Raw genomic sequence first — 25,936 nt, 5'->3', positions numbered from 1 at the left:
CACCCAAATCTACAGGTACTGCAGGCACAAGCTGATGGCAAGTCTGGCTTGGCTTTCTGGCCTCAAGAAGCCCTTAAAAGTTGAATCTGAAATTCCTTGCAAAAAGTTCCAGCAAAGCACATTTAAAAGATCCCATGTAATCAATTACTCTTCTTGCTGCACTTATGCAAATAATCAAGACAACTGTTAATTATTTTCTTAATCTGGATACTTCTAATAAAAATGAGGGTAATTTTAGAGAAAAGTATTGTTTCAATAATGCTGTCTTATCTATACTAAATCCTAATACTAGTCATTGAGATGTAAACTCGATCCAACATTCTAGTTTCCCCATGATACCTGGCTATTATTCTCAATTAGACTCTTCATATTTCTAGCTCTCATAGTCAGCCATGCATTCTTAATCTCGTCAAGTTTGTCCTTCCAGAATGGAAAATCCAACTCCAGATGTTGCTACTTAACCTAATAACAATTTGTTCTATCTTGCCTAAAAGCCCAAAACTGCAAATAATAATAGAAATGAAACCCGGAATAGAAGTGCCAACCTTCTGAGGCCCTCTCAACTGACCAGTGATGGAGACCTAGCTGCACCCTTTACTGCGCCCCCTCTCAACATGAAGCAGCCAGAGAGGTCGTCGCTCCTTTTCCCTAGCAGCAGCTAGAGTCTCTATCTGAAGAGGGGAGAATGAGACAGGGATCATAGGCTTAGACAGAATAAGGTGAGAGCCTCTGGAGAAAGCAAGGCAGGATATTTGCAGTCAGAGCAATGTAAAACTACATACTAGGAAACCTCCCCCTAGTAAAACTATGTTGAACATAAAGCTCTAGAATCATTCTTCAATGAGATGAGTTAATGTTCACCAGATAAAGAAGAGTAGCACATGTTTTATTATGCTAATCATTTGTAATCATGCATAAGATTCACTTTAGCTTACTAAAAAGCCCAGGCCTATGTGCTGTCTTTCCTCCTTCAGATCTGAGGAGGTAATTTTGCAAACTAAGCAACTAACTTAGCTTGCAGACCCAGCTGTAGACAGCATAGTAAAAGGCAGGATTCTTTAGCAAATAGACAATAGCTCAGCCCACCTTGGGAGCAGAGCAGGCAGCCTTTTGATATGCTCCCAGACCAACACGCCAGTATCCCAGAGAAAAATCAAGGCAGGAAATTCCTTAAGTTAATTTTTAATATTCAGAGAACACTTAACAAGTCCTTCCCCAAGGCTTTAGGGATAGTCCCCACCTTTTTGGACAGGCTCTAGCACAAGACCTCAAATCCCTTACTCTCTCGAGCTCCTTCAATATGTAGATGATCTTCTCCTGTGCAGTCCCTCCCTACAAACCTCTCAACAGGATACTATTCTCCTTTTAAACTTTCTCTCAGAACACAGCTATCGGGTCTCATCCTTCAAAGTTCAGCTGTCTGCCGCTCAGGTCACATACCTGGGAGTTCAGCTCTCCCCAGGCTACAAAGCCATTACCACAGACAGGAAAAAAACTTCTCCAAACCATGCCCGTTCCAAACAGCAAAGACACCATCCCTAACTCCCAAATGGCAAAGACCATACACAGTAATCCTTTCCACGCCAACTGCAGTTAAACTCCAGGGTCTTCCCCACTAGATAAACAACTCCCACCTTAAGCCGTTTGTCTCACCTTATTCCTCTCCCACCAAATCTCCCACAGGTTCCTACTCCACCCTGACGGGACCTCTTACTCTCCACATTTCGCACTGCTCATCTCCACTTCCACTCATCACTGAAGAAGTTTCTGCCAGCACAGAGTCCTAAGACCTCCCTTACAACCACCATGCATCATGCTTCACGATTGTTAACCCTGGTCTTAACACTTACTCTCTCACCAGACCTATCTTCCCAATGCCAGCCCTTTCTTCTCTTTCAGACTGTCCAAAAGATTGCACCATCAAGGATTCCCTTTGCCCTACAGGTTGCTTTGCTGCCTACACATATGTCTCAAAAAATGCTATTAATTCAGCCACCCTATGTAAACATAGCAATCAGCCCAAATGCAAAAAGTTTCTAACCAAACCTTTAACCAGCTTATATTACAGGATTACCAACCCCTCTCCAAAGACGATCCTTATTGAACCTGGAAAATGCCATCGCCACTGCAGACCAAGGGCTCATCTGAGGACCGCCCCCCATCAATACAAAAATAAACTTCATCACCCCTAATCAGCAGGAAGCAGTTACTGAAGACTGACCTTCACCCCTTCCCAAATCCTCTACCACTTATAAAACAGAAAAGGGAGGAATGTAAGAAAATAGTAATTTATCTTCCATTTGCCCCACGTTCCCAAGCACATAAGCAGGTGAGAATTATGCCTGGGCTTGCCTGGGGCCTGACTGGGCTTACCCCGCCTTATCTCTAAACATCTCCACCCTCCCCCAAAGCAACAGGCCAGGCAGATCCGCCACAATAAAAGGCACCAACCACCCTGCTGCCCTCTCTGTCTCTGTCTCTCTGTCGCTCTCTCTCTGTCTCTCTGTCCCGCTGCCCTCTCTCTGTCTCTGTCTGTCTCTCTGCTGCCCTCTCTTTGTCTCTGTCTCTCTGTGCCCCCTGCTCTCGCTCTCTCTCTCTCTCTCTCTCTCCCTCTCTTCCTCCCTCTCTGCTCTCTCTGTCCCAGTGCTCTCTCTGTTGCTCCCTCTCTCCCTCTCTCTCCCTCCCCAAACCCCCTCTGGGGCAGCCACTCTCTCTTTCAGATAATAAAGTCTCTTCCATGGGCCCTTGTCTCCTTAGTCGTTCTGGGTAAGGAGGATCGTGGCGAGATACCCTTTCACAAGGGACCCAAGGAAGACAACACCAAGACGTATGGTAATAAAATTGGCAAAGATCAAGGATAAGGACAGACTATTAAAAGCAGCCAGAGAGAGAAATAAGATCACATACAAAGGAAAGCCCATCAGGCTTACATCAGATTTCTCAGCAGAAACCTTACAGGCCAGAAGGGAGTGGCATGATGTATTTAATGCAATGAAGCAGAAGGGCCTGGAAGCAAGATTACTTTACCAGGCAACATTATCATTCAAATTTGCAGGAGGGATTAAACAATTTCCAGATAAGCAAAAGCTGAGAGAATTTACCTCCCACAAAACATCTCTACAGTCTATTTTGGAGGGACTGCTATAGATGGAAGTGTTCCTAAGGTTTAATACCTGGCACAAGAGGTAATAAAACCACAGCAAAGAAAGCAGAACAGCTAATTACTAAGCAAATGCAAAATTAAATTGACTATCCCCAAAGTCAATCAAGGGATAGACAAAGAATACAGAATATGATACCTAATATATAAAGATTGGAGGAGGAAGAGAAAGGAAGAGAAAAAGAAAAGAACCTTTAGACTGTGTTTGTAACACCATATTAAGTGAGTTAAGTTAGACTCTTAGATAGGAAGGAAACTAACCTTGAACTGTTGGTAACCACAAATCTAAAGCCTGCAATGGCAATAAGTACATACCTATCGATAATCACCCTAAATGTAAATGGGCAGAATGGACCAATCAAAAGACATAGAGTCACTGAATGGATAAAAAAACAAAGCCTATCTATATGCTGCCTACAAGAGACTCACTTTAAACCCAAAGACATATACACACTAAAACTGAAGGGATGGAAAAAGATACTTCATGCAACTAACAGAGAGATAAAAGCAGGAGTTGCAGTACTTGTATCAGACAAAGTAGACTTCAAAACAAAGAAAGTAACAAGAGACAAAGAAGGACATTACATAATGATAAAGGGGTCAACCAATAAGAAGATACAACCATAATAAGTATCTATGCTCCCAACACAGGAGTACCCACATATGTGAAACAAATACTAACAGAATTAAAAGGGGAAATAGAATGCAATGCATTCATTCTAGGAGACTTCAACACTCCACTCACTCTGAAGGACAGATCAACCAGACAGAAAATAAGTAAGGAGACAGAGGCACTGAACAACAATAGAACAGATGGACCTAACAGACATCTACAGAACTCTACACCCAAAAGCAACGGAATACATATTCTTCTCAAGTGCACATGGAATATTTTCAAGAATAAAACATATAGTAGGCCACAAAAAGAGCCTCAGTAAATTCAAGAAGATTGAAATTGTACCAACGAGTTTCTCAGACCACAAAGGTATGAAATTAGAAATAAATTATGCAAAGAAAATGAAAAATCCCACAAACACATGGAGGCTTCACAACATGCTCCTAAATAACCAATGGATCAATGACCAAATAAAAACACAGATTAAAAATATATGGTGACAAATGACAACAATAATTCAACAGTGCAAAATCTGTGGGATGCAGCCAAGGCTGTGCTAAGAGGAAAGTATATTGCAATACAGGCCTACCTCAAGAAAGAAGAACAATCCCATATGAGCAGTCTAAACTCACAATTAACAAAACTAAAAAAAGAACAACAAATGACACCCAAAGTCAGTAGAAGGAGGGACATAATAAATATTAGAGCATAAATAAATAAAATTGAGAAGAATAAAACAATAGAAAGAATCAATGAAAGCAAGAGCTGGTTCTTTGAGAAAATGAACAAAATAGATAAACCCCTAGCCAGACTTACCAAGAAAAATAGAGACTCTACTCACATAAACAGAATCAGAAATGAGGAAGGAAAAATCACTACGGACACCATGGAAAAACAGAGAATTATTAGAGAATACTATGAAAAATTACATGCTAACAAACTGGATAACCTAGAAGAAACGGACAACTTTCTAGAAAAATACAACCTTCCAAGGCTGACCAAGGAAGAAACAGAAAATCTGAACACACCAATTACCAGCAATGAAATTGAACTGGTAATCAGAAGCCTACCTAAGAACAAAATTCCTGGACCAGATGGCTTCACTGCTGAATTGTATCAAACATTTAGTGAAGATCTAATACACATCTTCTATTCAAATGGTAGAAGAAGAGGGAACACTTCCAAACTCATTCTATGAGGCCAGCATCATTCTAATACCAAAACTAGGCAAAGACACCGCAAAAAAAGAAAATTACAGACCAATATCCCTAATGAACATAGATGCAAAAATACTCAACAAAATATTAGCAAACTGAATTCAAAAATACATCAAAAAGATCATCCATCATGATCAAGTAGGATTTATGCCAGGGATGCAAGGATGGTACAACATTGGAAAATCCATCAACATCATCCATCACATCAACAAAAGAAGGACAAAAATCACATGATCATCTCCATAGATGCTGAAAAAGCATTTGACAAAATTCAACATTCATTCATGATAAAAACTCTCAACAAAATGGGTATAGTGGGCAAGTACCTCAATATAATAAAGGCCATGCCATATATATGACAAACCCACAGCCAACATCATACTTAACAGTGAGAAGCTGAAAGCTTTTCCTTTCAGATCAGAAACAAAACAAGGATTCCCACTCTCCCCACTTCTATTCAACATAGTACTGGAGGTCCTAGCCATGGCTATCAGACAACACAAAGAAATAAAAGGCATCCAGATTGGCAAGGAAGAAGTTAAACTGTCCCTGTTTGCAGATGACATGATATTGCACATAAAAAACCCTAAAGAATTCACTCCAAAACTACTAGATCTAATATCTGAATTCAGCAAAACTACAGGATACAAAATTAATACACAGAGATCTGTGGCATTCCTAAACACTTACAATGAACTAGCAGAGAGAGAAATCAGGAAAACAATTCCATTCACAATTGCATCAAAAAGAATAAAATACCTAGGAATAAACCTAACCAAGGAAGTGAAAGACCTATACTCTGAAAACCACAAGACACTCATGAGAGAAATTAAAGAAGATACCAATAAATAGAAACACATCCCGTGCTAATGGATAGGAATAATTAATATTGTCAAAATGGCCATCTTGCCTAAAGCAATCTATAGTTTCAATGCAATTCCCATCAAAATAACAACAGCATTCTTCAACGAACTAGAGAAAATCGTCCTAAAATTCATATGGAACCACAAAAGACCTCGAATAGCCAAAGTAATCCTGAGAAGGAAGAATAAAGCAGGGGGAATTATGCTCCCCAACTTCAAGCTCTACTACAAAGCCACAGTAATCAAGACAATTTGGTACTGGCACAAGAGCAGACCCATAGACCAATGGAACAGACTAGAGAGCCCTGATATAAACCAAACCATATATGGTCAATTAATATATGAAAAAGGAGCCACAGACATACAATGGGGAAATGTCAGTCTCTTCAACAGCTGGTGTTGGCAAAACTGGACAGCAACATAACCCCATACACAAAAGTAAACTCGAAATGGATTAAAGACTTGAATGTAAGTCATGAAACCATAAAACTCTTAGAAGACAACACAGGCAAACACCTCCTGAGTATAAGCACAAGCAACTTCTTCCTGAACCCATCTCCTTGAGAAAGGGAAACAAAAGCAAAAATGAACTCATGGGACTATATCAAACTAAACTTTTGGTATGGCAAAGGACATCATCAACAAAACAAAAAGGCATCCTACAGTATGGGAGAATATATTTGTAAATGACATATCTGACAAGGGGTTAACACCCAAAATATATAAAGAACTTACACGCCTTAACATCCAAAAAGCAAATAAGCCGATTAACAAATGGGCAGAGGATATGAAAAGACAGTTCTCCAAAGAAGAAATTCAGATTGCCAACAGACACATGAAAAGATGCTCCACATCACTAATCATCAGGGAAATGCAAATTAAAACCACAATGAGGTATCACCTCACACCAGTAAGGATGGCCAGCATCAAAAAGACTAAGAACAACTGCTGGTGAGGATGTGGAGAAAGGGGAACCCTCCTACACTGCTGGTGGGAATGTAAGCTAGTTCAACCATTGTGGAAAGCAATATGGAGGTTCCTCAAAAAACTAAAAATAGAAATACCATTTGAACTCGGAATGCCACTCCTTGGAATATACCCAAAGAATACAACTTCTCAGGTTCAAAAAGACATATGCACCCCTATGTTTATTGCAGCACCTTTTTACAATAGCCAAGATATGGACGCAACCAAAGTGTCCATCTGTAAATGAATGGATAAAGAAGATGTGGTACATATATACAATGGAATACTATTCAATCATTAAGAAACAAATCCTACCATTTGCAACAACATGGATGCAGCTGGAGGACATTATGCTCAGTGAAATAAGCCAGGTGGAGAAAGACAAATGCCAAATGATTTCCCTCATTTGTGGAGTATAACAATGAAGCAAAACTGAAGGAACAAAATGGCAGCAGACTCAGAGACTCCAAGAATGAACTAGTGGTTACCAAAGGGGACGGGTGTGGGAGGGCAGGTGGGGAGGGAGGGAGAAGGGGACTGAGGGGTATTATGTTTAGTACACATGGTGTGGGGGATCATGGGGAGAAGAGTATAGCACAGAGAAGGGACATAGTGGATCTGTGGCATCTTGCTGCACTGATGGACAGTGACTGCACTGGGGGATGGGTGGGGACTTGATAATATGGGTAAATGTAGTAACTATATTGTTTTTTCATGTGAAACCTTCATAAGAGTGTATATCAATCATACCTTAATAAAAAATTTTTTTAAAAAGATAATAGGGAAAGCTACAAATACTTGGAAACTAAACAACACTTTTATCTAAGATATGCATCAAAGAGGAAGTATCAATGGATACATATATCAGAAGGAAAATGAAAATACAGTATTTCAAAATTTGTGGGACACAGGTAAAACAGTGCTGGGAAGGAAACTTAAAACACATTAGAAAAGAGGAAAAGCCTCAAATCAGTAATCTAAGTTTCCACCTCAAAAAAAAAAAAGTCCCCCAAAATAAGAGCAAACTAAAAACAAAGCAAGAGGAATGAAAAGAAATAAAGAGCAAAAATCAATGAAATTAAAAACAGAAAAACAGAGAAAATTCAGTTAAACAGCTGGTTCTTTTAAAAAGATCAAAAATTGATGAAGGGAAAAAAGAGAGAAGACACAAATGACCACCTTTAGGAATAAATCAGAAATGCGATATGGAGGATACCACTTCAAACCCTGCAACAACAAAAGGACAGTAAGGGATACTGTGAACAACTCTTCAGGAGCATCAGTTAACAATTTAGAAAAAATGGACCACTTTCTCAAAAAATAAAACTACCACCTTACCCAATATGAAATAATTTGAATAGTTCTATACATATTAAATAAGTTTAATTTATAATTTCAAAATAGAAAGGAAGAAGTAAAATTCTTCTGTATTTAGAAAATAGACACAGAAAATAATGATCTGATTTCTAATTGAAAATAACAACAAAATTCTCTTAAAATTCAACAAAATACAAACAACCTATTTTAAAAATGGGTAATATCAATGCAATCCCTTACAAAATTCCAATAGCCTTTTTTGCAGAAATGGAAATGCCAATCCTCAAATTCATATGGAATTGCAAGGGGCTCTCCCTAAATAGCCAAAACAATCATGAAAAGAAAAACAAAGTTAGAGAACTCATACTTCCTGATTTGACAATTTACTACCCAATTTTACAGTAATCAAACAGCATGGTACTGCCATAAAGACAGACACATAGACAAGTGGAATAAAACTGAGAGTCCCAAAAGAAATCTATACAACTATGGTCAATTGATTTTTGACAAGGTACCAAAACTATTCAACGGGGAAAGATCAACCTCTTCAACAAATGGTGCTGGGACAACTGGATTTCCACTATAAGAATGAAATTGGACACCTAATTCACACCAAATTCAAAATTTAATCCAAAGTGGATGAGTGACCTAAATAGAAGAGCTAAAACCAAAAACTTTTTAAATAAAACCTAGGAGTAAATTTTCATGACCTTTATTGGCAATGGACTCTCAGATATGACACCAAAAGCAATGAAAGAAAAATTATATAAACTGAACTTCATCAAAGTTAAAAACTTTTATGCAGAGGACATTATCACATTATCAAGAAACTAAAATGATGTCTTTTTGGTTGGGTTTGGCTATGAGAAAATATTTCCAAATCATATATCCAATAAGGCTCTAGTATCAAGAACATATAATGACCTCTGAAAATTCAGTAACAAAAAAATACAAACAACCTAATTTAAAAGTTAGCAATGAACTCGAACAGACATTTCTCCATAGAAGATATAGCCAACAAGCACATGAAAAGACGCTCAACATCATTAGTCATTAGAGATTTAAAACCAAAAATATAATGAGATATCATTTCACATCAACTAGGATGGCAATTCAAGAGGGGAGGGGAGGAGAGGGAAGAGGAAGGAAAAAGCAAAGGCAAAGGGAAGAGAAGGGAAAAGAAAAGGAACAGAAAGAAAAGAAGTAACAAGCATAGGTTGAGGATGTGGAGAAATTGGAACCTTTGTACATTGCTGGTAGGAATGTAAAATGGTGCTGCTGCTGTGGAAAACAGTATGGCAGTTCCTTAAAAAGCTAAACATAGCATTATCAAATGATCTAGCAATTCCCCTTATAGGTATATACCCAAAAGAATTGACAACAGGGACTCAAACAGATACTGAACTCAACTTAGCATTACTTACAATAGCCAAAAGGGAGAAACAACCCAGTGTCCATGAACATACGAATGGATAAATAAAATGTGGTACATAATACAACAGAATGTTATTCTACCTTAAAAAGAAATTAAATTCAGACACATGCTATAATATGGATGAACCTTGAAGACATTATGCTAAGTGAATAAGTTAGATATAAAAGGATAAATATTGTATTAGTCTAGTTACATGAAATATGTAGAGTAGGCAAATTCACAGAGACAGAAAGTAGATTACAGGTTACCAGGGGCTGGGGGAGGGGAAGTTGGGAGTTACTGCTTAATGTGTACAGTTTCTGTTTGGGGTGATGAAAAAGTTTTGGAAATAGATAGTGGTGACAGTTGCATAACATTATGTATGTAGTTACTGGCACTGAATTATACACTTAATTTATACACTTAAAAGTAGTTAAAATGGCTAATTTTATGTTGTATATATATTTTAGCACAATAAAATAAATTATATATATATGTACAGATATAAATCCTATCAAAGTCTTTAAACAAAACAGCTGTAAAGGTAATTATCAGTAAGTATATTCCATTATAAATTACTGGGACATACATAAAAATCAACTTACTTGAAAATACTTGAAAAATCAACTTACTTTATTTTACTTTACATTATAAGTAAAATAAAAATGGGACGTCTATATAGAAAGAGAAAAGTTTTTTCAGGAATTATAAAAAAATAACTGGAATTTAAGCTAGCTTACTACAAAAAGTCTATTAATTAAAAACTCGACTTTCTTTTTTTTAAATCTCAAGACTTACTTGTTTTATTATTTGTTTTTAACCCTGAACCAAGCTACTTTCTATATATTAAGATTGATTCCATTTGCAATTGGAATGCTTTAATACATGGACAGATTACAGATTTTTATATCACCAGATACAAGTTTCATAAAGCAACAATTACATTTTATCTTTTAATTAAATACATTCATAATGCTTGGATAAAAGTATCAAGTGCTCAGTGTATTTAGTGAAAACCAAACCAGTCAAAATCGGCAGGCAAGCAGCATTAAAGAAACTTTTCCAAAATTATCTTCCTATTACAGCTTTAAAATACCTATTTAAAAATTTTATCTGACTAATTAAAACCAAAACTTTAAGTTACTTCTTTTCTCCAATATATACTCCCATCACCAACTCCAAGGGGAGGTCACCAGATTTTATGAAGAATTTTTTTACTATGTTCATCTGCCTCTAAGGTAGCCCAGCCTAGAAAAGAAGTCAATAAGGAGTGAACTTCATGGTGGAATGGTTGGACCACTCAGGGTACTGCTCAAGTGCCTTTAGTGTTTCTGGTTCATATAGTAATAACATGGGTATCATTTACATTGTTTTCTTTTGTCTTTGTTGCTTTGTTTGTGGTTTTGTACATTAAAGATTTAATTATGAAATAAACCTGAATATGAAATATAAACTTTATTTGGTAACTATGCAACAAACTTTGTACTAATAATGTCAATGATAATTAAGTTCTGACTTTCAGAACTCATCCTGATATTGCTAACTTTTTTTTAAAGCATAAGGGTTTTTTGGGGGAACAAAATACCCACTTCAAGTGGGAGAAGACTGTAATTCAATCAACTGAATCAGGCAATTTATAGCCACAGAGATGCCGCTTGCTGGCTATGAGAATGAACACTTTAGCTCTCTGACTACAGGGCCATATAACTGACTGAGGTCCCCAGCTGCTGCACTCTGAAATCCATCACTGTGTTTGTGTGGAGGCCACGTTTCTCACGGGCTGCTCCCAGTCGATGATTGAGCATAGCAGATACACTAAGGCAGACCTATTTTGGGAGATGAAAAATTCCCATGATAGGCAACTTTCTTTCAAGGGCTGGCTTCCTGAAGTCTTGGTGAACTTTCCTTAGAACTCCACTTCAGCCTAAGATGCTTTTACCCTAAGTTCTTCCTTACATCTCTCCTTCACTTAGATTCAGACTTGCATCACAGTCTGATGGCTCTCCCTGCCTCCTTCCTCATTTTCTCTCATAAGCACTTATAAATTTCTTGCATGCTTAATCCCATCTTGGCATCTAGTTCTCCCCAAAAGCATTACACATTTCTTAAAAATCCAGCCATTTGACATGAATTATTTCTAAAATATAGTATTTACTTCCCTATTTGCTAAAATAGATATACCGAACATAATTCCAATGCCTGACTGGTAAAGATCTCAGCTAAGACCCCCTAATTCATTAGCAGCATATTCTTGAGACGACAGACTCAGAACTTCATGCAACTCAACAAATATGTACCGAGCAACTGCTATACATGAGAAATATGCTAAGAATTATAGGGAATACAAAGATGAATAGGACACAATACTTATCCTCAAGTGACTCCCAATATAGAGAAGCCAGATATAAGCTTTAGAGGGCAAACTGTCAGTAAATGCTAAAACTGAGGTTTTAAAGTACTAAGGAAAGTAAGAGATTCACTCTACTTAAGACGGAACTATAGTAAAAAGCCTTTGTAGAGGAGATAGCATTTGAAAGACATCATCAGAGCCTTCAGTTTCTACCTACCCATAATTAACGAGGACAGTCCAACAAAGATGCCTTCCATGTTCGCCATACTCAGCTATCCCAAAAGTGTAAATCCTGTCTCCCACAATTCTCTCACACCCTATCATTCCATGAGTTTTGATGGTTTTAGTTCCTGTCCAAATGTGCTCCTTTTCCAGTATCCCCTCTTTCATTACCATTAACACTTAGATCCCTAAGCCAAAACCTGGGAATCTGCTTTGACTTCTCTCTCTCACTACCCTGTTATTCAATCACCAATCTACCTCTGAATCTCAAATTTGTCCATGTTTCTCTAACTCCAGCAGTTGCCCTTTAAGACCAACATAGTCCCTTCTGTGAACTGTTACAAAAGTCTCCTAACTTGCCTTCCTGCCTACAGTTCTGCAGCCATTTAATTAATGTTCCACAGAGCAGACAGTGATCTTTCAAAATTCATATCTAATTGTCAATACCCCACTTAAAATCCTTCAGAGTGGGTCCCCACAGCTCACAAGATAAAATGCAATAATTTGGCTCACAAGATTTGACCCCACCCTCTAGACTCCAGCTACTCAGAACGTCTAAGATGCTGAGCTCTTCCTGAACTCCAGAACACCACAAAGCCTTGGAACACACTTGCTCTTCATCTTCACCTGGCTAACTGCCAGTTCCACTTACAATGTCACTTCCATCACTCCCTGGCATAAATGCACAAGAATAGTCTCCTAGCTTCCTACTGCCACTCCAAGACCATTACTTCTCAGCCCTTTCTTTTATAGTCTATGCTATCTTTACATCAACTAGTGCCTTTAAAATGCATACTTGTTTATGCAACAGAACCCTTTTCTCCAAATGTAATCCTATGCAGAGCCCCAGAATGAGAGTTGGGCTTCTCAGCTTAAAGCAAGAGGTTTCAAAGCCCTCTTCCTTCAGCTTTCTTCTCTCCTAGGGTTCTTCTTTCCTAAAATCTAAGGTGCAGGACAATTAGAACATGACTGTACTGTCTACTCAAAGGATGCAACACCATACAGTAGGAAGAGCTGTCTTTAAAGATAGACAGACCTAGGTTCTGATTCTACTCCTTATTAGTTATAAGATCTCAAGCAATTTGCCTCTAAGGATCCATTTCCTCAGCTGTAAAAGTCAGCTATAAAAATTATCACTTTGATGATGGACAGTGACTGTAAAGGGGTTTATAGGGGGGACCTGGTATAGGGGAGAGCCTAGTAAACATAATATTCTTCATGTAAGTGTAGATTAATGATAACAAAAAAAAAAAAAAAAAAGAAAGAAAGAAAAGGGGGATTACTCCCTGATAGGATAAAACTAACTGTAAATCAACGATTAATGCATGCTTTAAATATCCTTAATTTTGATCACTTAAAGGGTGTCAGATGATCGGCTATGGAGGTACATTTTTCTGATAATATTCCTTTCTCTTAAAAAAAAAAAAAAAAAAAAAAGCAGTTCCTGTGTGGTAACCTCCAATGAGTTCTACACAATGGTATAAAGGGCATATCAAAGTGTGGGCAAAGGGTCTGTTTGTGTTTATACAGAGGATCAAAGCCTAGTTTGGCTACCCAGAAAATGAACTAAGATACGATATGAAAAAGAACTTCCAACATCAGCACTCTTTGGAAGACTCATACCAGAAGATGATCATCAAAAAACCCCAACAAAGATCCACGCACTGCTACAGGTGTAGATGCACTCATCCCACCGGTTCCTGGACTTGCCATGGGAATGAAGAAGGAGATATCTAAGCTGGCCTGTGCATACAGTAAACAACAAATTTGACTGGATCTATACTGTTGGAACTCAACCAAGAATTAGGAGAAGTGCAAGTTGTAGCGCTCCAAAATCTTACAACTACAGACTATCTACTGTTAAAAGAACATATGGGATGTGAACAGTTCCGGGGAATGGGCTGTTTTAATTTGTCTGATTTCTCTCAGACTGTTCAAGTACAGTTGGACAATATCCATCATATCATAGATTAATTTTCACAAATGCCTAGGGTGCCTAACTGGTTTTCTTGGTTTCACTGGAGATGGCTGGTAATTATAGATCTGCTTTGGTTATGTAACTATATTCCTATTATGTTAATGTGTGTGCGCAATTTAATTAGTAGTTTAAAACCTATACATGCTGAAGTTACTCTACAAGATATGTCAAAGAAATAATCACTCTTCCCATGTTTTCTTCTGTCTGCTACTTCTATAGCTTTTCTTCTTCCTTCCTAATTACAACCCTTAAATAGAATTCGTGCCTCATATCGAATTTACCGAGTATCATAATTCCTCTAAGTGGTAAAGATACCTCAAGACAAATGCTGGGCATAGAAGCCACAGGGCATAAATCTGCATAGAAGTAAAAAGCTAACCTTTTCGAACAATATGGCTTCTCTCTCACTTACCAACTTTACATTTCCCTGTATGGCCCCGGAAGATGACTGGTTAGCCAGAGACGGGTAAGATTCCTCAAGGGAGAAACAACCTAAGACAAGCACAGTCGCAGGGGGGCCATCAGGTGAGAAATTGGGGATCAACAGAGGTGAGGCTTAGAACCTCACCTCCCGTTTTGAGAGAAATCTTCTGTATACGTGGATGTTTTATTGCCCTTGTCTAGCTTGGATTAACACATAGTCTACAGGCACACACCTGATCATCTACATTTGCTCTCTTACAACACTAAACTATGTTTTCTGCCTTTATCTTGCATCTACCTACCACTTCAGCATTTTGTTAAAAATAATAATAATAAAGGGAGAAATGTGGGATCCACATATAAATCAAGTATAAAAATCAAACGAATATTCATATTTGACCTGATTGTTTATAGTTCATAATGCGTGATCAAAACCGAAAGTTTCTGTGATGACTGCCCTTGCACTGTTCACCATGTAAGAACTTATTCACTATGTAAGAATTTGTTCACCATGTAAGAACTCGTTTGTTATGCTTCAGAAGATTGGATGGAGACTGACGAGAATTAGGCTTGGGGTGGATTAATGATTGTGCATTGAGCATTGACTCCCCTATACAGAATTTTATTGTTGTTAACAACCATTTGATCAATAAATATGAGAGATGCCCTCTCAAAAAAAAAAAAAAATTATCACTTTGAATAATCAATGGGTGGAACAGAGTACCAAGCATAGTAACTAAATACTGGCACACAGCAGGAACTCACTAACACACTATCTGCTATGGTTTATCCAGGATGTGTAAGGTTGTTTGAACATTAAGAAATCAGTCAATGCAATTTAACATATTAATAGAATAAAGGAGAAAAACCTCATGATTATTTTAACAGAGAAAAATCATTTGACAAAATTCAATATCCACTTGTAATTTTTAAGAACTCCCAAACTCTCAGAAAACAAAAATGGAAGGGGAAAACCTCAATCTGATAAAGGGCATCAATGAAAACTAACAGCTAACATCATACTTAATGGTGAAATAAGACAGGCTTTTCCCTTAAGAATGTGCACAAGGCAAGGATGAGCCCTCTCACAACTTTGATTCAACATGTAATGGAGGCCCTAGCCAGTAAAATAAGGCAAGAAAAATAAATAAATAAATACCAGATGGTCTCTAGTTGTAGATGACATCATTATGTAGAAAATTCTATGGAACCTACAAAACAACCATCAGCAAGGTCAAAGGATACAAGATTAATATGCAAAAATTAGCTGTATGTTTATATATATGTAACAAACAACTGGAAAATAAAGTTTTAAGATAATTCACAATAGCATCAAAAAAAATTTACAATAAACTTAACCAAAGACATGAGTCTTCTAAACTAAAAACTACAAGTGTTGCTAAAATTAAAAAGTCAAAATAAATGGAGAGATATACCATGTTAATGGATCCCAAGATTTAATATTGTTAAGATGTCAAATCTCCCTAGTGATCTATAGTCAGTGCAATCACAATCAAAATCTCACCAAGACTTTTTGGCAGAGACTGACAGACTAGTTCAAAATTAATAATAAAATGCAAAATCTATAAACACATAAACAATATTTTAAAAACAAAATTAGAAGATTTACTTTACTAAAGATTACTATAAATCTATAGTAATCAATGTTGTGTGGTACTGATGTAAATATAAACAAATAGATCAATGAATAGAATGGAGAGCCTAAAAGGATATATATAGTACATCTGTTATATATTACATAATTACATATGTGTGTATATATATTTACACAAATATCTTAACATATTCATTCATTTTTGCACAAAAAAATCAACATAACACAACAGGGAAAAGAGTCTCTTCAATAAATCTGAAATAACTAGATATCAGAATAAAAAATGAATCTCAATTCCTAACTTCTATCATATATAACAATTAATTTGAAATAGACCATAGATTATATAAAAGCTAAAACTTTAAAGCTTTTAGAAAACAGCCTTAGGAGAATATCTTCATGACTTGGTGGCAGGCAAGTGCTCTTGGACACAGAGGAATAACCTTGAAAGAAAAAAAAAAACCTGATAAATTTGGCTCCATCGATATAAAAAAAATTCCGCTCATCAAAACACACCATTAGGAAAATGAATAGAGAAGCCACAGGCTAAAAGAAAATATTCATAAATCTGATAAAGGACAGTTTTCCAGGATATATAAAGAACTCTTACAACTCAATACTAAAAAGAACAACTCAGTTTTTAAAATGGGCAACAAGAATGCAGACACTGCCCAAAGGAAGATATATGAATGGCCAATAAGAACATGAGAAAGTGCTCAATATCACTGGCCATCAGTATAATGGAAATTAAAACCATAAGATGCCATTTCACTTCCACCAGAATGACTGAAATTAAAGGCTAATAATACCAAATATTGGTAAGGATGTGGAGCAACCAGAACTCTCATACATTGTTGGCAGGAATGGAAAATGGTACAACCACTTTGAGAAAAGGTCTGGCAGTCTCTTATAACACTAAATAGACACTTACTCTATGAGCTATTTCTCCTGATACTTACCCAAGAGAAATGAAAACACATGTCTACAAAATGATGTGTATAAGAATACTCATGTCAGCTTTATTCATAATAGCCCCAAATTGGAAACCTCCCAGGAATCCATCCACTTGATAATCAAACCCTGACATATTCATATGATGGAAAAAAAGGGCTAAATTCTTGATAAAAACAACCTCAAAAGCCTTATCAAATATATAGACTGTATGATTTTATTTATGTGATGTTCCAGACCAGGTAAAATTAATCTCTGATAGGAAGGTAAAAGAACAGAACATGGTTGTTCTGGGAGTGGGGGCAGTTATTGACTGAGAAGGCACATGAGGAAAATTTCAGGAGTGATAATGTTTAATATCTTGGTGGGGGCTTGGATTGTACTCATTTGTCAAAACTCATTAAATGTTACAATTAACATTTGTGTATGCCATTGTACATAAATTTTACCCAAAAAAACAAAAAGAGCAATAAACAAATAATGAATTCTAGTTAATGACACATGCTGAAGTGTTCAGGGGCAAAGTGCACTGCACACAAAGTGTTTGCAACTTACTTCGAAATGTATCAAAACATAAGATGATAGATGGAGAGATGGTAGGTATGTGATAAAGCAAACAGTAAAATGTACACTACAGAGTCTAACTGATGGGTATATGGGTGTTTACTGTATAATTCTTTAAACTTCTCTGTGTATTTGAAATTTTTCATAATAAAAATGTTAAGTAAAAAGCCTGATAACAACTTTATTCTATAACGAAGTGCGAAGTTTTTTCTATTACATCTACAGCTGTAATAAAAAATACATTATGGGGAGTAGAGAGTAGCTAACACTTTTATTATTATTTGGTTATAGCATCCTCACTGCTGTGATTCCTGGAACTCCATGCCACTGCTGGATAGTCCTCCTCTCCACTGTAATACATTCCATAATCCTTGTGGACTTCATCTTCATCCACGTATGCAATCCATCATTCACTACACCAACTTCAGAGCTACTATCTCATCTCCATCATCTCTATAATCTTAAAAGTCCAAAATACAATTATCCTCATCTCTAATCATAATCCCTTATCTGCTCTCCTCTACAGCTCATCAAGATTTCTAATTCCCGGAGCCCTCATTCATATCTCTGTTACCTCTCTTAGAGTGTTACTTTCTAGCACTTGAAATATCCTTATCTTCTTAATCTCTACTGTAGTCACACCTACAGTCAATTACCTTCAGTGCACATTCACCTGAACTGTTAAGTGCTGCTGAAGGGAAACCTCATAACCACCAGCCAGCGAATGCTAGTCCAAATTTACAGTCTCTCCACTCAGCACTGCGCAGTAATTCCTTTCTAATTCTCTGTTTGGCTCATTTTCCATACTCCACAGCGGCAATTCCGAAACATCACACTTCTAAAACTCCTTACTCATTTCTCTTTCTTCATTCTATGTAAAGGATCTCGCCTTTCACTTTGTCATGAAAACAGAGGCTACCTAGCAGGAACTCCCTGCTCCCCAACCTCCAAGCCCATTTTTATCTCTTTCCCTCCAATCTCAGAAGAAATATTATCACCTGAGCCAGAGGTAGCATAACATAGTGTTTAAAAATGCAGACTCTTTAAGCAAATTACCCTTTCCAAACCTCAGTTTTCTCTTTTGTAAAATGGAGGCAATAGTAGTAAGCTGCACATATATCTAAGCTGTGCCATCTGTTAAATTTTAACATATGCATATATCCCTGAAACTATGAGCACAATCAAGACAAGGGAATATAAAAGCCTCCCTGCTAAAACAACCACTGACTTGCTCTTTATCACTGTAGATTAGTCTGCATTTTCTAGGCTTTTATAAAAATAGAATTATACAGTATATACTCTTTTTTGGTCTGGCTTCTTTCATTCAGCTTAATTATTTTGAGATTCAGCCATGTTGTCATGTGTACCAATAGTTGATTCCTTTTTATTGCTGAGTAGTATTCCAATGTACAGCTATATCACAATTTGTTTATTCATTCACCTAATAGACAGTTGCATTGTTTCCAATATTTTGCTGAACAGAGCTGCCATGAACATCCATGTACAAGTCTCTGTATGGGTATAGGCTTCATCTATCTATTCTTACAGCTTTACTTACAAACCCAGAAGTCCTAAATATGCTTTGCCAGATACCAACAATCACTTGTCAGGTCAACAAGTTCACCTGGATAATCCAAACTTCTAAATCAACATGTCCAAAACTCATCTCATTATGCCACTCTCTCCACCCCAACAGCTCCTCCTATATTCTCTGTCCTGACTAAAGGCACTCAACCCAGAAACTAAAGCTCTCCCTGATCTCTTACCACTTTCCCCAATCACTCAGTTAATCACTAGGTCCTGTTAATTCTGCCTTTTATACAGCTATCAAATAAAATCAATCCCCACATTTCCACTGCACCCTTAATTCAGATATATAGCACTCCTTGGCTGGACTATTAAACTGGCCTTCTACCTATTCTCCTTACCTCAGGTGTCATTCTTCTCCAATCCATTTTCTGTTTTATGGCAAAAATGAATTTTCTAAAATTCAAATATGACATCATTCCCCTATTTAAAATTCCTGTGACTTCTATCCCCTCAAGATAAAATTCAAACTCTAGCTTAACATAAACAAAAAAATTCTCTATAAACCAGTCTCTTCTCCAAACTCAACCTGTCACTTCCCACCATGTTCTAACTTAGTGATTTCTAGATAATGTCATTTACCTTTTTATCCTTAATGCAGAGGGCAATAGATGGTCTGTAGTAGGCATGATATATTTGTGCAATAGGTAAGACTTAGATCGATAGATACAGTGAGACATTCTGGGCATATTCAGGAAACATAGTAGTCCAGTCTGGACGAGGCATAAAGAATATGAAAGATCGTGGTAGGCAATCTAATCAGAAGAGCAGGATAAAGTCAGATCACCAATTACCATCAATCCATACTAAAGACTCCATTTCATCCTACGCCTTCAAAAGCCAACAGTTCTGAACAAGAGTGTGACACACTCAGAAGTGTACTGTAATTTCTGAAATTTGAAAAACAGATGAAGGAAAGGTGAGGAGCAGTGACCTAGTTATGAAGCTATCGCTGTCTGGGAAAGGGGACTCAGAGCAGTTGGAATAGGAGGGAATAGATTAGAAGAATATGACAAAGAGGAATAAATCTACACCTGTGCCTGGGTGTAAGCAATAATGCAAAAGCGAAGTCAGAAATAATTCCAAACTTCTGAACTAGTCAACAAAAACTAAAAAGCCATTAAATCAAGAGAAAAATTTTTTAAATGGTAGGTGGAGGAGGTGATGGTTTTAGTTTGGGTATTCCTTCATGAATTCACTTAAATTTAAGTCCCTACTGTTAGGGCACTAAATACATGGAGGATAAAACGAGCATAAAAAATCACCCCCATTCTCAAGGATCATCCAGTCTAGTTGGGTGGAGAGGCAGCAAGTAACTAGGAACTTAAAATTCATTGTTAAGTGCTAGGCTAGGATTCTCAAAGAAAATAAAGACAATCCAACACAACTCTGAGGATCTAAGAAACTGCTGAGGTTGAGGGAGTCCAAAAGGATGAACTGTATTAAGAGCAGGCAAAGGGCAGTGCAGGTGAAGAGAACAGCATGCCCAAAGAGCCTAAGATAAGGTAACACAAGCTGGGCTCATCTGCAAATAGTGCAATAGTCTAAAAGAAGAGTTCAAGATATGGAGATACCCACATGAAATGTCTAGTGGACAAGTGAAAATGCAGGTTTTCAGTTACCAAGGGCACATCCAGGTAAGTGCAATATACTTTCAACCTTGTCTTAGCTCCCTTAGTATCATTAGTGGATATTTTAAGTAAGAATTGGAAGAACCTTACATATCAGCTAGACTGTGTACATGTCTGCTTACTCCTCTCTTTTATAGTCATGCAAGGGTATCTCTGCTTAGTCAACATTGGTTTATGTAAATAAGCAAAGAGGATTGTGGGTACTGTGATATATTGGAGATACATGCTATGTCTAAAGAGGGCAGCCATTCATTCAGCTCCAGCAATTTTACTGTCTTGCTTGAAGGCCTTTTTCTTCTTCCTATTTGTCAAGAAGAGCTGAAAATTCAGATTTTATGTAATAGCTCCCATTTTTAAATATTAGCAGTAAATTACATAAAAAATAAACCACTGTTCTAGCCAAACAAAGTGCTTCTGTGGACAGATTTCAGCATGGCCACCAGTGTGGCAGAGTTAGACCCGGTCTGCCAACTCCTACAATGCTCTTTCCACTATTTCATAGGAACCCTCAACTGATAGGGTATTTTAGTGGTTCCCTGGTATGGAGTTCCTTGCCTCTAAGTAAAATAGCCTGAACTGCTGGTGTTTTATGAGTTCTTTTTTATGTTTTCAACAACTTTTTTGTTTCCTCCACCTACCCCCCCCACCTTGGCCAGGATACCTGCTTCTAGCATCACTGAAACCTCCCACCTCCCCATTATGTCAAGCCTGCAGGTAAAGCAAATGTAAACAGAGAGCCTGATGAGATTTCTAATGAATCAAGTATATAAGACATATGGCATCCTTTTTGTTTTCTGAGAAAACAGTATCACAGAGATGTTGGTGACTACTCAGACATCTGAGGAAAAAAGTCACTAACCTATCTGAAATATATGAGCAAATTCTGCTAACAAACCAAATAATTTCCACTGTAAGATACCAAGAGAGAGAGGGGAAGAACAGGGCAAAAGGGAAAGTAAAAGTTGCTGGCCTTTGAGAAATGTTAGACACCTTTTAAGATACAGTTTTTAAAAGTATAAAGGTTTAGAACAAAAGCTACATCATAATCTCAACTCTCAGTAGGAATAAAAAAATCTCTTCTTTTAATCAGAGAACATGAAATATTCTTGGAACAAGAAACTGGTATTTAGAAACATTATTAAGAGAGTAAAGCAATCTCTATACTTAAAGAAAAGCTTTACCTTTTCTGTAAAGGAAACAAAAAATACTCCGGTTTTTTTTATAAAAAGCTCAAACATACCGGGTTTCTGATGTCTTAATATATTTATTAGATTCTAATGTTGTTTTAGAAGCTTTTAAAGTGTAGCAACACTTTAAAGGGCAGATCATGGGATATATAACTTTAGATAACAATGTGGCAAAATTGAAGGCACAGAAAGGCAAAATTCAAGTCAATAAACATAAAGAAAGTACCAAGGTGAAAAGAAGAAAGGCATGTGCATTCGCGCCGCTAACCGGAGTAGTGCGGGAATTTAGGGGAATGACGAACGATTACAGAAGGCGAGAAAAGCAGGCCCTGCTGCTGGCAGAGGAGCTCTGCAATTACTTAAAGCAAGCACTATGGCTAGTGCATTCTAGAGCTCACTGAAATGAGCATACTGGACACTAAAACCGGAGCCTGACAACAGCTCCAGGGTAAGACCGAGAAGGCGGAAAAGTGGCCTGTTTTGACCTCCATTGACCACTGAGGCTCCTCTAACTCTTGTCTCTTAATCAGGGGCAGGATATAAACGTCTCAGTGGTTGGATTATTCGAACAAACTCTGCTGGCTTCCTGCGGCCTTTCCAACACCGGGTGAATGTCAACACCAAAAGCCTGCCGGTGGGGGGAACCTCTCAGTATGCGCCGTACTTTCTGGGAGGCGGCAAGACCGGGTAGAAAGACGGCCCGGCGCGCGCCCCGCCTCCCAGCCCCGGCCCGGAGCCCTCGCAGGGACTGCAGCCGGGAAGCGGGGGCTCGCGCGCTCCTCACCTTTTTCAGCGCAGGCACCAGCAGCCCCCGCCACTTGGGCGCGTTTTCCTCGCTGAAAAACTCGTACGGCAACGGCTGCGCCTGCATGGTGCCCCCGGGGCGCCTCTGGGCGGGGAGAGGGGCGGCGGCGACCGGGTTGGGGAGCCGCGAGAGGGCGAGCTCGCAGCGCGAAACAGGGCCGCGGCCCCGCCGGACGGCCCGGCCCCCTTGGGGCGCCGCGCGGCCAGGCTAGCCCTGGAGAGGGTCCTGGGGGGCGAGGCCCGCGCGCGGCCACTCACCCGACAAGGGCACCAGCCGCGGAGAGTGAACGCAGCCCGGAGGCGGCGGGGGCGGCATCCCGCACCACCGCCCGGGGGCCGAGCCCCCCACCCCTCCCCGGCCCGCCGGCGCCGCCCCGGGCTGCCCTCCGCCGCGGCCGCCGCCCGCCCGCTGGGGCTGCGTTCTCGGGCCCGGCCTGGCCCCGCGGCGGAGCCGGCGGCTGGGGGAGGGCGTGTGGAGGGACGCCCTGGCCGCGGCGCCCCTCTGCGCAGCGGGGACCCCGAAACGCCAGCGACCAGGGGCGGGGCGGAGAGGAGCTGGGAGTCTAGCGGGGGAGGAGAAGGCCTGAGCTCGCTGTCAGGGGGTCGCGCTGCCCGGAGGAGCCGCCGCGGCCGCCGCCGCCGCCGCCGGTGTAGCGCTGGAGCTTCCTACTAGCCAACTGAACCTGCTCGCCTCTGAGCATGCGCCGCGGAGCTGGGCTGGTTCGCTCCGGGTTTTCGGACTCCCAGCTGAGCAGGAGGGAAGCGCGAGCGAAGAAGAGATCCCTGCCCAGCTGTGGAAGAAGCCCCGAGAGCTGCAGGGGAGGAGCTAAAGGGCCGGAGCTGTCGAACCCTTGGCTAAGGAGGGCCTGCGGGGTGGAGTGTGAGCTACGGTGAGGCGGCCCCCATTGTGTGGTTGGGCCGCGAGGGATCCCAACCCTGTCTTGGAGTGCTTGAGCTTTTATTTTGGGAAAGGGGTGTGTATGTGTGTACTTTGTTCCCTAACGTGAAGATAAGGACTGCCCAGAGCATGCAATGTATAGTAAACAGACTGGAGAAAAGATAGGTGTCTTTCTCACGAAACCTGCCTGCTGCTCGATTATTTGTCGGGTAGTAGAAATGATTACAGTCTTTCCATATGACCAAGAACAAAATGCGAACGTGTTGGTTTTGTGTGTGAATTTTAAAATTAGGTATGTCCATCGTTCAATTCCAAATATGAACAATAACTGCTTACCTCCAGTGGAAAGTGAGTCCACTTCTGCAGCCTTCCGATCCCAGAACACTACTCTTGGGTCTCTCAGGGCATTTAGTTACCTGTTTTGTATCTCTTCTAACTAACTAGATAGCAAACTACTGGAAGGCAGATCTTTTTCACCAGGGGCTCTACATAGAGTAGGTACTTAGTGAATGTTTGTGGAATGCTAAAAGAGCATTATCTACAAATTGTTCCTCCATCCCAGGGATGCAGGTGTTTGTTTATAAAAGTGGCACTGTGTGGCTGGCTCCTCATGGTTTACCATTAAGCGTCTTTTGAGCATAGTATAATTTAATCCTCATAGCAAACCTATTTGTTTTCATTTCACAGATGAGAAGAGAGCTTAGAGATCTAACCCTGGGTGAAGCTGATATTGTACCCTGCTATTCCAGAGAACAATAACCAGGATCACATAGATAAGAAATGTTTAAACCGTGGTTCTTAATCTCTCTACAACCTTTTGGAAAATCTCATAGAAATCTTAGGTCCTTTCCTTTAAAAATGTGTGTAAAAGATTTACATTTAAAAATTCTCCACGCTTTCAAAGTGTTAAGAAAGACATTTTGAAAATCATCCATAAATCGTACCTTTGAAAGGATTTGGGGACAGGAGAAAGGAACTCAGAGGAAAACATGTCAGCCATCTTCAAATGTCTAAAGGACTGATTTGAACAAAACGTGATACGGTTTGTGTGGTTCTAAACGCCTGAACTAAGATCAAGACTGCTCCAGATTGGTTTCTGATCGCTCTTAAAATACTTTTCAAACCTCTTGTCATTGCCTACAAAGCCTACATGTGGCTCCTATTTACATTCTAAACCTTTTGTCACCATTTTCAACCTTGACTCATCACTTTCCAGTCACACTGGTCTTTTATTCCTAGAAAACACCACCAGCCTCTTCCCTGAGTCAAGGGCTTTGCTCTTCCCTCAGCCTAGAACTCACTCTTCTAGCGGTTCTCTTTGCCAGTTACAAACGTCACCATCTGCAAGAGGCCTTCTCTGATCACACTAAGTAGTTCCCACCTATATATCTACCATAAACCTTGTTTATTGCCTTGCTACCATAAATCGTGGCCTGTTTTTAGTTGTTGGTCTTCCTTCCCCCATCAGAATGTAAACTCCAAGAGCTCAGCAATCTCATGTTTGTTTTAGTTCATAATTTAATCCCCCGGGACCTGCAAGTACTTGGCACACAGTAGGAGCTCAGTAAGAATTTTTTAAGTTATGAAAAGTTGGAATAAACTTCCAGAAAGGCTACCTGATCATAGTTATGCCAGGAAACGGGCAATCTTCAGAGAGTGCAAGTAAAAACTGCTTTCACTCACTCGGGACGTCAGGGAGCGTTAATTTGTTGGGCTTGATGACCTGCAAGGACGCCTTCAACTTCAGTCTCTGATTTGACTGCAGAGGTAAACATGCCCTAGATACATGGCAGCCGGGCTGGGTATGCTCAGTGAGTGGCCAGGGAAGGTTTTCAGTAGTACGGACGTTTTCGCTGCAGTCTTTGAGAGTTAGCAGCTGGAGGGAAATGGCAGAGAAAGGACTCCACGCTTCTCAGCTGAGACGCCTAGAGAGTGGTTCTGGGCTCGGCACCGCTAAAGTCAGGAAGCAATCAAGCCCCTCTGAACCGTTTGCCTATATCTCTTGGGAAAAATTAAAACATCCATGGGCGTGCAGCGAAAGAGAACTACCGTGCCTGACACACGCACGCTGGCGTAGATGAGAAAGTCCACTGGGCCCCTCAGCCAACTGTTAGCCAGGGGCGCATGCGCAGTGGTTCTTGTTCCTGCCCCTCCTTAGTTCTGAGGATCCTTG

The 25,936-nt window shown here is 39.4% G+C and overlaps 1 protein-coding gene and 1 long non-coding RNA gene across 4 annotated transcripts in view; one reads left to right on the top strand and one right to left on the bottom strand.

The window, feature by feature from the left end:
- Window positions 1-23,529, bottom strand: part of SOS1 (SOS Ras/Rac guanine nucleotide exchange factor 1) — a 115,341-nt gene extending 91,812 nt beyond the window's left edge. The window contains exon 1 of one of the 3 annotated variants that reach the window (XM_036925541.2): window positions 22,846-23,529. In XM_036925541.2, coding sequence (XP_036781436.1) covers window positions 22,846-22,932 — 87 coding nt within the window. In that variant the 5' untranslated portion in view covers window positions 22,933-23,529. The remainder of the gene's footprint in view (window positions 1-22,845) is intronic. The other 2 variants (XM_036925540.2, XM_036925539.2) reach the window with 2 other exon arrangements.
- A 98-nt stretch (window positions 23,530-23,627) lies between these two features.
- Window positions 23,628-25,565, top strand: LOC130682609 (uncharacterized). The gene is made up of 2 exons (XR_008995874.1): window positions 23,628-23,755; window positions 24,451-25,565. It is a non-coding gene; the product is annotated as an uncharacterized LOC130682609 (long non-coding RNA).
- Window positions 25,566-25,936: the final 371 nt, after the last annotated feature.

The sequence above is a fragment of the Manis pentadactyla genome, chromosome 2 (assembly GCF_030020395.1).
Source record: "Manis pentadactyla isolate mManPen7 chromosome 2, mManPen7.hap1, whole genome shotgun sequence".
Taxonomy (NCBI): domain Eukaryota; kingdom Metazoa; phylum Chordata; class Mammalia; order Pholidota; family Manidae; genus Manis; species Manis pentadactyla.
This window is presented reverse-complemented; position numbering and strand designations above follow the sequence as displayed.